Below are 16,201 nucleotides of genomic sequence, written 5' to 3' on the forward strand. Positions count from 1 at the left end.
TTCAATCCCGTAAGGTCTTCTATGCTAAAAAAAGACAGACACGCCTCGCAGGTCTCTTCTTTGCGGTCCGGATGAAGACAGAGGTTGCACACCGAATGCTGCCCGGTGTAGGGGAATTTGTCGTGGCACAGAGGACAGAATCAAAATGGAGTCCGATCCATGAGCCTGTGATGCAGTATGCCCGAGAAGGCCACGAGCACCCAAAAGGGCGTTTAATCGATCGCAACGCTACAATCGGATCGAGTGTAGTCAGAAAACGCGTTCGAAAACGATACCGACGTTGAGGAAAAAGAAAGAAGTTCAGATAGTACCAAACCGAAAACTAACGGAGCGAGAGGTAACAAGTCCGAACCAGACGGCGGAAAGAAAACACTGTAACAAAAGGACTCAATGCCCATGTGCACTATCACCAAGAGGAGAAGCCACTCGATCTTGTGACTCAAAAAAGGCTTCTTTGAACAAAAACAACTTGTAATACACCAAGCCCAACAATCGATGGCGATATATGCACAGCATGTGTATCTGCAGCTACACATGCCATAAAAATATATATATATATATATATGGGAAATGTCACTTACCCAGTGTACATCTGTTCGTGGCATTAGTCGCTGCAGATTCACATGCTATGCCCATCCCGCCATCTAGTGTTGGGCTCGGAGTGTTACAAGTTTTTCTTCGAAGAAGTCTTTTCGAGTCACGACTCCTCCCATTTCGGCTCCATTGCGCATGGGCGTCGACTCCATCTTAGATTGTTTTCCCCGCAGAGGGTGAGGTAGGAGTTGTGTATTATAGTAACAGTGCCCATGCAATGGAGTGAATACGTATGTACATAATGTAGTTTAAAGTGATATATTTACAAATTTACAAATGTTCAAGATCAACTTCTAAACGGCTACAGGCTCCCGGGGAGGCGGGTGGGCGCATGTGAATCTGCAGCGACTAATGCCACAAACAGATGTACACTGGGTAAGTGACATTTTCCGTTCGATGGCATGTGTAGCTGCAGATACACATGCTGTGCATAGACTAGTAAGCAGTTATCTCCCCAAAAGCGGTGGTTCAGCCTGTAGGAGTTGAAGTTGTTTGAAACAATGTTCATAGTACTGCTTGGCCTACTGTGGCTTGTTGTACCGTTAACACATCTACACAGTAGTGCTTGGTAAATGTATGAGGCGTAGACCATGTGGCTGCCTTACATATTTCGGTCATTGGAATATTTCCTAGAAAGGCCATGGTAGCACCTTTCTTTCTAGTCGAGTGTGCCTTTGGTGTAATAGGCAGTTCTCTTTTTGCTTTAAGATAACAAGTTTGAATGCACTTAACTATCCATCTAGCAATGCCTTGTTTAGAAATTGGATTTCCTGTATGGGGTTTTTGGAAAACAATAAATAATTGTTTTGTCTTCCGAATTAGTTTTGTTCTGTCAATGTAGTACATTAACGCTCTTTTGATGTCTAATGTATGTAGTGCTCTTTCAGCTACAGAATCTGGCTGTGGAAAGAACACTGGAAGCTCTACTGTTTGATTCAAGTGGAACGGTGATATGACTTTTGGTAAGAATTTAGGATTTGTTCGTGAGACTACTTTATGTTTGTGTATCTGAATAAATGGTTCTTGTATGGTAAATGCTTGTATCTCACTTACTCTTCTTAGAGATGTGATAGCAATTAGAAATGCAACTTTCTATGTTAAATATTGCATTTCACATGAGTGCATAGGTTCGAAAGGTGGACCCATGAGGCGAGTTAAGACAATATTGAGGTTCCATGAAGGAACTGGTGGTGTTCTTGGTGGTATAATTCTCTTCAGGCCTTCCATAAACGCTTTAATGACTGGTATCCTAAATAAAGAAGTTGAGTGTGTAATTTGCAGATAAGCTGAAATTGCGGTAAGATGTATTTTAATGGATGAAAAAGCTAGGTTTGACTTTTGCAAATGTAGTAAGTAGCTTACAATGTCTTTAGCAGATGCTTGTAATGGTTGGATTTGATTATTGTGGCGATAATAAACAAATCTTTTCCACTTATTTGCATAGCAATGTCTAGTGGTTGGTTTCCTAGCTTGTTTTATGACCTCCATACATTCTTGTGTAAGGTCTAAGTGTCCGAATTCTAAGATTTCAGGAGCCAAATTGCTAGATTCAGCGATGCTGGATTTGGGTGTCTGATCTGTTCTTTGTGTTGAGTTAACAGATCTGGTTTGTTTGGTAGTTTGACATGAGGCACCACTGAGAGGTCTAATAGTGTTGTGTACCAAGGTTGTCTTGCCCAAGTTGGAGCTATTAGTATGAGTTTGAGTTTGCTTTGACTCAATTCGTTTACTAGATGTGGAAGGAGTGGGAGAGGGGGAAAGTCCCAACATCAACCAGGAAGGTGGATGTTGGGACTTAAGTCCCCTGCATAGGTTTATAGGTTTGTAAAGCTGTGCCATCTTATCCTACCAGGGGTGGTAGGGCTTTAAAAGTGCAAGGGGGAAGGTGTTGTGTCTTTTGACTTCTACTCCCATGGGCAGACTGCCCACTAGTTCTCCTTAATACAATACCCATACCATAACAGGGGCCACAGTTTTCATCATATTCGGGATATGTATGAAGAGTGTGTACATGCTGGGGTGCACAAAGAAGGTCTGGTCAATGGCAGTGTCCATTGTGAGGTTGTGTACTCTGTTGTTTCCTTTAGAAATGCTGGCTAAGTTCCTGCTGGAAATGCAAGCCTACCAATGTTGCTCTTCCAAATAACCTGAATGATAACTGCTGTGTCTGGTAGTTGTGGAGAGGTCTCCAGCTCATCTGATTACCCAGAAAGAGAGAAATTCAAGCCATTTCTGTTTCCTGTTCTCGGGCTACAGGTTCATGTCCCAAAACCACCGGAATCAGTCCAATGTAATCTGGCTAGGTAATCTTGGCTTCAAAATCTGCAAAAAGGATTAGTTACTTACCTGTAAATCCTAGTTCTCTTCCAGGGGTATCCTCATCAAAGTCATAAACATTGAATATTCCCGCCCTTGTGCGGGGACCCCGGAGCATATATATATAAAATACATACATATTATCATGTGTAAAACAGCAATGCAGGCTATAATCATAAATAGGCTAAAATGCTTTATTTCTATGCAAGATTTTTTTTTTTTTTTTTTTTTTATATTATAAAATCACAGTAGATCATAAATATCTACCTAAGCCCCAAAAGCTGGACTTAGGGAAGTAAACAGCAGTAAATATCAGAGAAAAATAGAAAAAACCACATTGAAAAACAATGAAGCATTCTTAGCCAATAGGCTGCATGCAGGTTAACACAGGAGAACCATAAAAACTTTGGCACCGTGCCTTTAAGACCCTGAGCACCTCCAGTATCCCACCATGCCTCAGGGGTGAAGGGAAGGTGACAGTTGGTTCACAGTTAGGTCAGTACTTTTTTACGGTGACAATCTGTGTAACTGATCAGAAAGATAATCTGTCCTGCACTTCTAGGAGACTTAAGTCCGGGGAGGAGGGTGGGTTGTTTATGACTTTGATGAGGATACCCCTGGAAGAGAACTAGGATTTACAGGTAAGTAACTAATCCTTCTCTTCCAGGGGATCCTCATCAATAGTCATAAACATTGAATAGATTAGCAAGCCCATCCCTAAACTCTGCGGACTGTCCGAAAGAAGTGCAGGAAAGAATACATATTCATGCAAATAGATTTCTAAGAGAGGCCTGCCCCACCTGGGCATCCGCTCTTGCATCCGAGTCTAAACAGTAATGCTTAGTAAAGGTATGCACAGACTTCCATGTAGCAGCCTTACAAATCTCGGAAATTGGTACATTGTTAAGGAGGGCAGCAGTAGCCGCTTTTCCCCTTGTGGAATGCGCTTTTGGCCTAGCCAGTAATTGCTTATTAGCCAGTTGGTAAGTGTTAACAATACAAGACACAATCCATCTTGATATAGTTCGTTTAGACGCTGCCTCTCCTGTTCTTAAATGACCATAATTCAGAAACAAATGGTTAGAATGTCTAATCGGTTTTGTTTTGTCCAAATAGAATTTCAGCACTCTTTTTAAGTCTAAAGAATGCAATGCTTTCTCAGCCGGAGTCTGCGGACTGGGAAAGAAAGTCGGTAAAGATATAGTCTGATTGATATGGAATTCTGACACCACCTTCGGAAGGAAAGATGGGTGAGTTCGCAGAACCACTCTATTATCGTGAAAAACCGTGTACGGTTCTCTGCAAGACAGAGCCTGAATTTCGCTGACCCTCCTCGCTGAAGTAATGGCCACCAAAAAAGCCGTCTTCCACGTAAGGTGCTGTAAAGAGGCCTTGTGGATAGGTTCAAAGGGAGGGCCCATAAGTTTTGACAGGACTACATTCAGTTCCCATGGAGGAGAAGGTCTCCGAATGGGAGGAAAAACCTTTTTCAAGCCTTCTAAAAAATCCTTGACTACAGGTATCGTAAAGAAGGATTCCTGAGAAGGCGACTTACGATACGCTGTAATTGCAGATAAATGAACCTTAATAGAAGATACCTGCAGACCAGACTTCGCCAGATGAAGTAAATAGGATAGTATGACGTCCTCCTGAGCTCGTATGGGATTTATACCTTGTTGAGAGCACCAGATGTAAAATCTCTTCCACTTAAAAGCGTAAGAACGCCGCGTGGAAGGTCGTTTTGACTCTTTCAAGATGCTCATGCACTCCTGTGAGAGCCCTAGGTGCCCATACTGTAGGAATTCAGGAGCCATGCTGTCAAGCTCAGAGAGGGAAGGTTGGGATGTAGGATTCTGCCTTCCATTCTGCTCAGGAGATCCGGTCTGCACGGCAACCTCCTGTGAGGTCTTTCCGATAAGTTGAGTAGGTCCGTGTACCAGAATTGGCGGGGCCATTGTGGCGCTATCAGAATCATTCTGGTTCTGGAGTTGTAAAATTTGTTGATTACTGCCGGTATGAGGGGAATCGGTGGAAAGGCGTAGAGAAATGTCCCTGACCAGTTGATCAACAGGGCATTCCCTTGAGATCCCGGACGGCAGAACCTGGACGCGAAGTCTGGGCATTTTTTGTTTGTTTCGTCTGCAAAGAGATCCAACTGAGGTCGACCCCATTGACCGAAGATGTCCTCGACGACTTCGTCGTGTAGCACCCAGTCGTGCGCGTCTTCCAGATGTCTGCCTCTACGTTTTGCTGACCTGGCAGGTGTACCGCTGTGATAGACATTCCCCTGGCCAGGAGCCAATGCCATATCGTTTGGGATTCTCGAGACAGAGGTAGTGATCTTGTTCCCCCCTGTTTGTTCAGGTAATACATTGTGGTTGTATTGTCTGTCTGAACTAGGATAGATTTCCCCTGAACCAATGGAGAGAAAGATTTGAGAGCCAGATGGACTGCTCTGAGTTCCAGTAGATTTATGTGATAGTTCTTTTCCTTGTCGGACCACAGACCCTGAGCTTGGAAGGAACCCAGATGAGCACCCCAACCCTGAAGAGACGCATCCGTTACCAGAGTGTCGACTGGAATTGTCTGGTGAAACGGAGAACCTATCGACAGGTGAGGTCTGTGCATCCACCATTGTAGTGATTGAAAAGCCACTGCTGGTAGTCGAACTCTGTCCTCCCAGTGACCAGTCTTTTGGCTCAATTGTTCTCTAATGCCTCCTGAAGGGGCCTCATGCGTAGCCTGGCATTCGGGACAATGAAGATGCATGAAGCCATGGAGCCCAGAAGCGATGTCACCTGACGAGCTGTAGGTGCATCGGCTGTTAATAGATGTTGACACTTCCTGTGGATTGATAAAAGTCGTTCCTCCGAAGGATACACTCTTTGGAGCTCTGTGTTTAGTATCGCTCCCAGGTAGTGGAGGTTTTGTGTTGGAATCAAGGTTGACTTGTCGTGGTTGATTTGAAGACCTAGAGACTCGAAAGTTCTTAGAACGATATCTCGATGTTTTCTCGCCTGATCCGGAGATGAGGCCTTCACTAGCCAGTCGTCCAGGTAGGGGTAGACGAATATTTTTTGTCTTCGAAGGTGTGCCGCTACCACTGCTACACATTTTGAAAAGACTCGGGGTGCAGACTTCAGGCCGAATGGAAGGACTCTGAATTGGTAGTGCTGTGACGCTATCTGGAAACGTAAAAATTTCCGATGTTTGGTTGCTATTGGGATGTGAAAATATGCATCCTGTAGGTCGATGGAGCACATCCAGTCTCCCTGATGCAGTTGCGGGACAATCTGGTGAAGGGCTAGCATCCTGAACTTTTGTTTTCTTATGTACTTGTTCAGGAGCCGTAAGTCCAGAATTGGTCTGAAGAGGCCCGGTTGACCTTTTTTCGCCACCAGAAAGTAACGGGAGTACACCCCTTTTCCTTTTTGTGCCGGAGGAACCTTTTCTACAGCTTTCTTTTGTAGGAGTGCGAGAACTTCCTTGCGTAGCAGGCTGAGATGAGAAGGAAAACACCTTGCTGGCGGCAAGTGTGGAGGAGGTTTTTTGAAAAGGAGAGAATAGCCATGTTCGACAATATTGAGCACCCATTTGTCTTTTGTGATTGAGTGCCACTCGCGAAGATGATGCGTAACACTTCCCCCCACCGGAGTGGTGCACAGTGCTGAGGGAAGCAATGCCTCATTGCTTTGATGGTGTCTTTGCTGTAGACTGTTGAGGTCTACTTGACCCTCTGTCTCTTGTGGGTCTACGTGCCTGAAACAGGGGACGTCCCTGTCGTTGTTGTGGCCTTTGAGACCAGTGAGGGGTTTGAACCCTCTGCTGGAATGGTCGTCTGTCATACGGCCTGTACCTCCGCCTGAAGTCTTTTTTACGTTCCAGGCCCACTGCCCTCATCGTGTCGACTTCCGTTTTCATTCGGGCCATCTCTTCATCTGCGTGGGTACCGAACAACGAACTCCCGCTGAATGGGAGGTTCAAAATGCGCTGCTGTGCTTCCTGTTTCAGACCCGTGAGCCGTAGCCAGGAAGACCTCCTAGCGCAGATTCCGTGCGCATACCCATGCGCAGCCAAATCCGCCCCGTCCGCCGCCGCGCTGATGACCTGGTTAGATACTAGGCCCCCTTCCTGCAAGATTTCCTGGAAGTCCTGTCTATCTTCCCTGGGCAACTTTTCTGTAAATCTGTGGAGTGAGTCCCACAGAGAGCGGTCATATCTGCCCAGAAGTGCTGAGGCGCTGGAGACCTTCATAGCAGATGCCGCCGTACCGCACATCTTTCTCCCCAGAGAGTCTAGGTGTCTGCTCTCCTTATCCGGGGGGACTGTGGAAGATGATGCCACAGAGTGTGTTTTTCTGGCTGCGGCTAAGATCACAGAGTCCGGTGGCGGATCCTTCCGCAGGAATAAAGGATCTTGTTCCGGAGCTTTGTATTTCTTTTGAATCCTAGCCGGGGCAGACTTGAGAGTGGCTGGAGACAGAAAAGTGTCCATAGTCGGTTGCAGCAAACCCGGTACTAGTGGCAGCAGTTTTCTCGAGACTGATCTGTGTTGTAGGGTCTCAAAGATAACTGAGGATGAGGTGGCTGGCTCTGGTACCTCAATATTTAGCTTCTGCGCTCCCCTTAGAAGAACCTCATTAAAAGTGGTGATATCATCCACCGGGGAAATCCTAGCAGGTGGAGAATCTGTGAGTGTGGGGGAGTAGCGCCCCACAGACGATCCTGAAGAAGACCAAGAAGGTGATCTTCTGCGTGGTGTTCGTGACCTGGTTCTCCTTCGGGAACGGGACCTGCTCCGAGAGGCTGTAGCAGAGTGTGCAGGTCTTGTGGTCGGCTGACGAGAAGCAGAACGAGCCCGTCCTGCTCTAGCTGTAGGCGATGGCGTTCTCGGTAATGAGGCAGTAGGAGAATACATCCTCGAGTATTGTGAATCCGGGGATGCTGTGATGGGAGAAACATGCCCCGATGCTCTGGAATGGGATGATGCACTCCTTATAGAGACCACCGGTGAGGGAGCTTTGTCCGCTGGCTCTACTGCCTGTGACACAGCTAAAGGTTGTGTCGACGTCGATTGCATCCTCGACGTCGAAGGTTGCGATGGCTGGTCTGCTCTCGACGTCGAATGTCCTGACGTCGGAGGTCTTGCCGTCGAGTGTCTTGACGCCGATCGCCTATCACGGGACCTGGACCTACTCGCCGTCGTGTGTCTCGACGTTGAGTGGCGAGTGGTCGACGGCGGATGTTCATGCCGTCGAGGTGTTTTTGGTGTGGTGTCCTTCGACGCCAAGGGGTGAGACGTTCTCAACGGCGAACGGGAGCGCCGGAGATGACTCGACGCCGAACGGCGGCCTGCCGTCGACGGAGATGTACCCCTGTGTCCATGCCTCGACGTTTTGTCCCTCGACGTCGGTCTGGTCGCCGTCGACGGCGATCTACGCCGGTGAGACGGTGGTGCCGATGACGTCGATGGAGAACAAACAGGTACAATCCTACCTGTTGACGTCGATCGGGCCATTCCTTCTGCTGTAGGTCTGGGAAGTGAAGAGGATGTTGACTTTTTCCTCTCCTGAAGCCCATGTAGCCTGATCTTCTCTCTGTCTTTGAGAGTCCTCCTTGACATGTTCTTACAATACTTGCAGGTGTCAGGACAGTGACTCTGTGGCAGGCAAACAATACACAGAGAGTGTGGGTCTGACTGGGCTTTCTTCTTCCCACAAGAGGGACATTTTACAAAAAGAGAAGGCATTTTTCTGTCAGAAAAAACCTTCCTAGCTCAGACAAAGATATTACTTGTCGAGTGAAAAGTGAAAAACGCTTTTTTAAAGAATTTTTCTGAGGAAAACTCAGAAAAACTGAGAGCTCAATGCTCCAGGATCCTCTCAGAAGAAGCCGGAAAAAAGAACTGACCTAACTGTGAACCAACTGTCACCTTCCCTTCACCCCTGAGGCATGGTGGGATACTGGAGGTGCTCAGGGTCTTAAAGGCACGGTGCCAAAGTTTTTATGGTTCTCCTGTGTTAACCTGCATGCAGCCTATTGGCTAAGAATGCTTCATTGTTTTTCAATGTGGTTTTTTCTATTTTTCTCTGATATTTACTGCTGTTTACTTCCCTAAGTCCAGATTTTGGGGCTTAGGTAGATATTTATGATCTATTGTGATTTTATAATATAAAAAAAAAAAAAAAAAAAAAAACTTGCATAGAAATAAAGCATTTTAGCCTATTTATGATTATAGCCTGCATTGCTGTTTTACACATGATAATATGTATGTATTTTATATATATATGCTCCGGGGTCCCCGCACAAGGGCGGGAATATTCAATGTTTATGACTATTGATGAGGATCCCCTGGAAGAGAACTGACCACCACCTGGAAAGATCAACTTCTTCACTGGAGGAGTGTGAACATTAAATAAAGAAACACTATTTTTTGGCTGTGCTTTCATACTTTGTTACACCAAATCAGTGCTTGGTTACTGAAGATTATATAGACACAAAAGAGGCTGTATGGAGATGACATTTGGACATAAGTGAAACCTTGCAAGACTGTGCCCAGATCTGATAAGTCTTCATTAAACCTTGTTGTTGGGACCCAAAGAGAGGGGAATTAACCTGCATGAAGACCAGGACTATGTCTGCCAGGGTGTACCTCATACTTGGAAGACTTTCTCAAGACAAACTGCCCTTAAGCAAGAAGAACATCACCTGTGTTGTGTAGATGCACAGATTACTGACCTCATTAGAGCTGGTGAGGCTGCACTATCACCTATCAATTGTCCTTATGTGCCCAGAGTCAGTCTTCTTCACCTCCGAAGGAACAGAAGTAGTCAACCTTCACGCCCCGGTTGGGGGTGAAGGGGTTAGATCTGCGAGCTAAGAGTCCCTCCTAATTCTGGAACTGTCTGAACAATCCCTTCTTTCTGATTTAGTTCCAGGGGGACTGACCTCAATTAACAGTCAAGCCCTGTAACAAATCAGTTCACAACAGGAACTGCTGACGCTAGCAACTCCAGCAGGTGTCCTCTATCTTATGGTGCCCCTACAATATAAAATGTTGTCCCAAACAGATGATCCCATTATAAAGGCCTCTAAGGTTTTAGCACCATTAAGATTTTATAGTGTGTACTGGCCCAGTACCACACCTAGCCCATTGGGAAACATCATCTTAACAATAAAGGTCCTGAACTGGATATGAGAATCCAGTAACTGTTGAATGCACCCCTAGCAATACTCTAAGTGACTGCACCAGATGTCATTAGTGACTATCTGTGGATCTTTGAAGTCCAAGATATCATTGGGATATCTTTGGGTGGTGGGTTTTGGGTCGATTTCAGATCACCCTTATCCTTGGAAAAAAATGACACCCTTGCAAAAAGAAATCTCTTAAAATAGAATTACAATTTAAGACCTTCAGAAGATTTGAGAGTCCACCCAAACAAAGCCCCATAGGATAAAACTTGCCATGATATGAAAACACAAGTGGTTTTGATTGAAGTGTATCCCATTCTCAGAAGACACAACAACTTCTGGTTTTCTTCATGTATCTCATCTTCAACTGATCAATTTACCTACCTGGTAATGCAAGTGCTTTTCTTCCCAAAACCAAAGCACTAAATGAACATTGATGTTATTGAAGGTTACTTAGTGTGACATACTGTATTCCAAGTTTCCTGGACTGTCTCTGCGGGCGCCTGCTGGAGATCGTGATGCCAACAGTATCACTATGTTTTTATGTTGCTGGTGCATTACACTGCAAGCTCCAAGTCTCAAATATATATCTTAACCTTGACCAGCAGCAAATGGTACGACCAGTTACAGTTTACTCTGCTCCGTGTGGAAGCTCTGCAACATAAAGACCTATAAATGTATCAGTATTTCCATCTCATCTTCAAACCTTGAAGGAGTACCTATGAACCTTAAATTGACAATCCAAGCTCAGGGATTCAGCTTGAGGTCTTTTTTTTTTTTTAAAAGGCTTTTCTTGTGTTATCGTGCTTTTATAGTCTTTCAAAACATTTTACTGTTTGGAGATTTGGTCGTTAGTTTATTTAATACACTATAGCCTTTTAAAAAATTGAGCCTTTTACTCCCCACATTCTTCAATGTTGCTGCTATTTTATTACTTGTCTTTCTGCATTTAACAACTTATCTACATCAACGTCGTCTTTGCTTGGCGTTTCTTGTTAGCCATAAAGCTCTGTCTGGGTATGTCATTTAAAGCATTTGTACAGCACAACATTCACTGAAGATCCTTGTTGCTCGACCAGTCACCCAAACAATGGAAATGCTGAACAGCACAAGCATTTGCCAAGGTTTACAGTGGAAAGCCATGTCTTGAGCTCTTTGCAAAACATCAGTTGAAGTGAATGGCGCAATTTCATGGCAGCTACTGCGAACACTGCCACCTACTTCAGACATAACAATAAAAGCAATCACACACAGAAAATGAATGTTACCTTGAAGAGACGTTCCTCGTACGTACTAATTAAATATAGGTGCATGAAAACATGCACCCTTGGCAACAACCGCTCTACGGATAATCACAAAAGCCTTCAACATTATTTCAGTTTTAAAATTCGGCTGATGAAAGGTTCTCAAAGTTGATAAACTACAATAAATTGAGACTAATACCGATTTACAATTTCTTACATGGAATGTACAAAAAATGATCAGGTAAAAGTAGGCACAATTTGCACACAGTTCTACTGAATGGATTAGTATTTTGTGAACCAACATATACTAATGCGTTGGTTCACAAAAGAGAGAATTGTAGTGGGACAGAATTCAATATTCATGAGGTAGGTCGCAAATTAAGACCCACAACGAACTGCCATAATCATAGGGATGGTGGACCGCTGCGGTCAGCAGACCACCATTACTATGATAGCTTTTAGATAAAGCTTTTTTTTTCTTCTTTTTAACCCTTCGGGTGCCAGGGGCGAGCTGGTCTCGTCCTCTGCCACGGTCACCGAGGAGGAGACCAGCTCGTCTTGCTAGGGTCGTCTGCCCCCCACCCCGCATTAAGGGCCTGGCACCCCCCTTCTCTGGGCAGGGATGGAAGGGGAAATTGCTTCCCCTTCCACCCCACGGCATCTCATGACATCAGCGTGCGATCGCGCGCTGACCTCATCAGAGGCTGTCCCCTCCGCAGCGCGCTTCGGAGGAGAAATGCTTTGGGACGCTGCCAGGTAGAAAAATCCACAAGACCTAGACACATCTGAAAACTAAACATCTTGGTGGGTCCAGGGTGGTGTGCTTTACATGAACACCGCACCATTTTCTTATCCACAATGCCCTGCAAACCTCCAATTTTGCTGGAAATCACACATTTTTGTGATGGAACCTTCCGGAATCTACAGAATTTCTTCTACCTAGCATTGTCGAATCTATACCGATAAAAATGCTGCCCCACTTCTCAGCCTAAAAATGTCCCCCCCCCCCCAAACTGCCCTTTTGGACCCGCTTTCGTTCCCCCTCAATTTTAACATGTTTTTGGCTCTTCCCTGTCAAAGGCACTGAAATGGAAAACCTTGCCCAAATAGTTAAATGAATTTAGTACAATTATTAAGGATTTTAGCATTTACAAATCCTCTGGTTTACCAATCTAAAGATTTGCAAACACTAAGTCACTTAATACATGAGGCCTATAGGTCTCTTAAATTTAAACAGGTATCTGATCTTGCTACTTCATTCTATGAAGGTTACACGCCTTTATGTATGTAGGCATGTTTGAAGCGACGAGGTTGATTACTATGAAAAATATGAAAGAGACTGGCTTATGGCATGGATAACAGGAATGTGAAGTTTGAGCTCAGGATTAGTAGAATCCATCTCTATTTTTACACTGAACAAAAAAAAAAAAACACAGAAACAGTTTGAATATCTGGGGTTTCAGGGAGAACGGAGTGTTGAAGTGAATGCCCAGGTAATACATCACTTTAGCAGGAATAGTGCACAGTACGAAGGAACAAAGTCATTGTACGTATTTGTGAAGCTATAACACCTTGGCCTTGTACATTTTCTGGAGAGTCATGACTTTTCCTTCCAAAATGCTTGAAAATCATGCAAGCCCTCTGGGGATGCTTGTGTTTTACGTGTTTGCAAAGCTGTATTGTATTGCTAGCGAGGCACTAAAAAGCACTGCTATTCTGAGGGAGATACGTTGTCCCATCTCAAGCCAGGCTACACTAGCATTAAGAGTGATTTCACTACAGGGGCACAGGCCTTTTGTCTGTGCCTCTGTTGGGAGACAGTTGATTGGCTCGCTCATATAAAAAGAAAGTTCAGTCGCCACTACCCTTTGCTTTCATCTTGTTTGAAGGATGTCTTCTGAATTGCTGGGACTATGTCAGTTGAGAATGGACTGGTGAGTTTTGCGGTCTTTGGCACCCCACATGTATGCAGCATAAAACGGTGGTCGCCTTTGTGTTGGGCTGGCAACGTCAGTTTCCGACATCCCAGCCTGAAATGAAGCTCTTCGTGTCAGCCTCCCAGACATCTGCTGACCTGGTAGGTGGGCGAGATCTCCAGTCTAATTTCTATTGTCCCTTGCATTGGCTCCTGAGAGGTATGCTAGTAAGAAATATATCATCTAAGGGTGCAACAAAAACAGGTGTAGCAACCAAGGTATGTATGTAATGAGATGTGATCCTGCAATTCTGTCCCGCGTTACTTTATAGCTCATTTAACCTTTGCTCACCTTTGGGGTGGACACTGCCACACTGATGTCAATGTAATCCCTGTATACGATCTCCTTTGTTGTGTCGTCAATGACTGTAGAGTGAAGAAAAAAAGAATAATGATTCTGTCAATGAAGGACAATCATCAGTGGGAAATGAGCATTACTAGGCCAAAGCAATCCAACTCTGCATCCCTCTGAACTGCAGGTGACCACACAACACCACCACCGCTCCCTACATAGGATTTAACAATGCACTGCTCACACTACAGCCATGGTAACTGTAGAGACATAAGATCGGTACAGCAACTCTGCATTTGGCACTGCAACTTTACTCAAACGCCATATCAGTCTCAAACAGTATGTCCCAAAGGCAGAGCAATAGATAAGAAGGCTGGGTAAGCCACGCTAGAGGAGATGAAATGAAAATGACAGGAGTCCTTATTCTGTGGCTTAACAGACAGACTCACTACGGCCGACTAAGTACCAACTTAAAGGTTCGTTAGAAATAAAGCTCCGGATAATTGTGTTTTCCGTTTTCCCCACTGTAGGAGGCTGGCCTGGCTTATAGTGGGTACCTTGTGGTACTTACACCCTGTACCAGGTCCAGTTATCCCTTATTAGTAGAATAGAGGTGTTTCTAGCAGCTTAGGCTGATAGAAGGTAGCTACGGCAAAGCAGCTTAGGCTGAACTAGGAGACATGCAAAGCTCCTACTATACCACTTATATCATATATACCACAATATCACAAGAAAACTCAATACTCAGAGTTATTAAAAATAAAGGTACTTTATTTTTATGACAATATGCCAAAAGTATCTCAGTGAGTACCCTTAGTCAGAAGGTAAGTAATATACACAAGTTATATGTACACAAACCCAAAACAGGTACGTTACAGTAAGAAAAGTAGTGCAAACAATGTAGAATCACAATAGGATGCAATAGGTGAACATAGGTCTAGGGGAAACACAAACCAACACAAGTTATATGTACTCAAACCCAAAACAGGTACGTAACAGTAAGAAAAGTAGTGCAAACAATGTAGAATCACAATAGGATGCAATAGGTGAACATAGGTCTAGGGGAAACACAAACCATATACTCCAAAAGTGGAATGCGAATCACAAATGGACCCCAGACCTATGGGAGCTTGTAGAGGGTCGCTGGGACTGTGAGAAAACAGTAAGGGTTTCCACGACACCCCACCCCAAGACCCTGAAAAGTAGGAGTAAAGTTCCCCTACAACCCCAAAAGAGCACAATAGTCGTGATAGGGGGATTCTGCAAGAACCACAAACACCAGCAAAGCACTGAAGATGGATTCCTGGACCTGAGGACCTGCAAGGCAAGGGCACCAAGTCCAAGAGTCGCTATAGTGTCCATGGGGGGCAGGAGCCCAGGAAACCCCGGATGAAGGTGCAAGAAGGCTGCCTCCGGGTGGAAGAAGCCGAAGATTCTGCAACAACGAAAAGGGCTAGGAACCTCTCCTTTGGATGAAAGATGTCCCACGGCGTGCTGGATGTTGCAGAAGTGTTTCCACGCAGAAATACTGCAAACAAGCCTTGCTAGCTGCAAGGGTCGCTGTAGAGGTTTTTGGGTGCTGCTGGGGACCAGGAAGGACCAGGATGTTGCCCCTTGGAGGAGACAGAGGGGGCGCTCAGCAACTCAGACAGCCCCCACAGAAGCAGGCAGCACCCGCAGAAGTACCGGAGCAGGCACTTGGAAGATTGGCGTAACCGGAGTCACAAAAGGAGGGTCCCACAACGTTGGAGTCCAACTCAGAGGGTTGAGCACTGCAGGACAGAGTGCTGGGGACCCAGGCTAGGCTGTGCACAAAGGAATCCTTGGAGAAGTGCAAAGAAGCCAGAGCAGCTGCAAATCACGCAGTACACAGGTTTGCAGTCTAGCATGGGGAGGCAAGGACTTACCTCCACTAAACTTGGACTGGAGGATCACTGGACTGTGGGGGTCACTTGGATCTAGCTCCTGTGTTCCAGGGACCACGCTCGTCAGGATGAGAGGGGACCCAGAGGACCGGCGATGCAGTCTTTTGGTGCCTGCATTAGCAGGGGGAAGATTCTGTCGACCCACGGGAGATTTCTTCTTGGCTTCCAATGCAGGGTGAAGGCAGACAGCCCCCAGAGCATGCACCACCAGGAAACAGTTGAGAAAGCCGGCAGGATGAGGCGCTACCATGTTGCTGGTAGTCGTCTTCCTACTTTTTGCGGTTTTGCAGGCATCCTGCTGGAGCAGTCAGCGGTCGATCCTTGGCAGAAGTTGAAGAGGGAAGTGCAGAGGAACTCTGGTGAGCTCTTGCATTCGTTATCTGAAGAATACCCCAGAGGAGAGACCCTAACTAGCCAGAAAAGGAGGTTTGGCTACCAAGAAAGGAGGTTTGGCTACCAAGAGAGGTTAGAACCTATCAGAGGGGGTCTCTGACGTCACCTGCCAGCAGTCCAGTGTGCCCCCAACACCTCTGAATCCAAGATGGCAGAGGTCTGGGACACACTGGAGAAGCTCTGGGGACAATTCCAAGAGGGGAACTGGTCAGGGGAGTGGTCACTCCCATTTCCTTTGTCCAGTTTCGCACCAGAGCAGGGCTGGGGGATCC

The 16,201-nt window shown here is 45.6% G+C and overlaps 1 protein-coding gene across 1 annotated transcript in view; it reads right to left on the reverse strand.

The window, feature by feature from the left end:
• Positions 1–16,201, reverse strand: part of DLST (dihydrolipoamide S-succinyltransferase) — a 160,930-nt gene that overhangs the window by 64,996 nt on the left and 79,733 nt on the right. The window contains exon 12 of the mRNA XM_069208479.1: positions 13,612–13,685. Coding sequence (XP_069064580.1) covers positions 13,612–13,685 — 74 coding nt within the window. The remainder of the gene's footprint in view (positions 1–13,611; positions 13,686–16,201) is intronic.

Source organism: Pleurodeles waltl, chromosome 9, assembly GCF_031143425.1.
Source record: "Pleurodeles waltl isolate 20211129_DDA chromosome 9, aPleWal1.hap1.20221129, whole genome shotgun sequence".
In the NCBI taxonomy this organism is placed as follows: Eukaryota; Metazoa; Chordata; class Amphibia; order Caudata; family Salamandridae; genus Pleurodeles; species Pleurodeles waltl.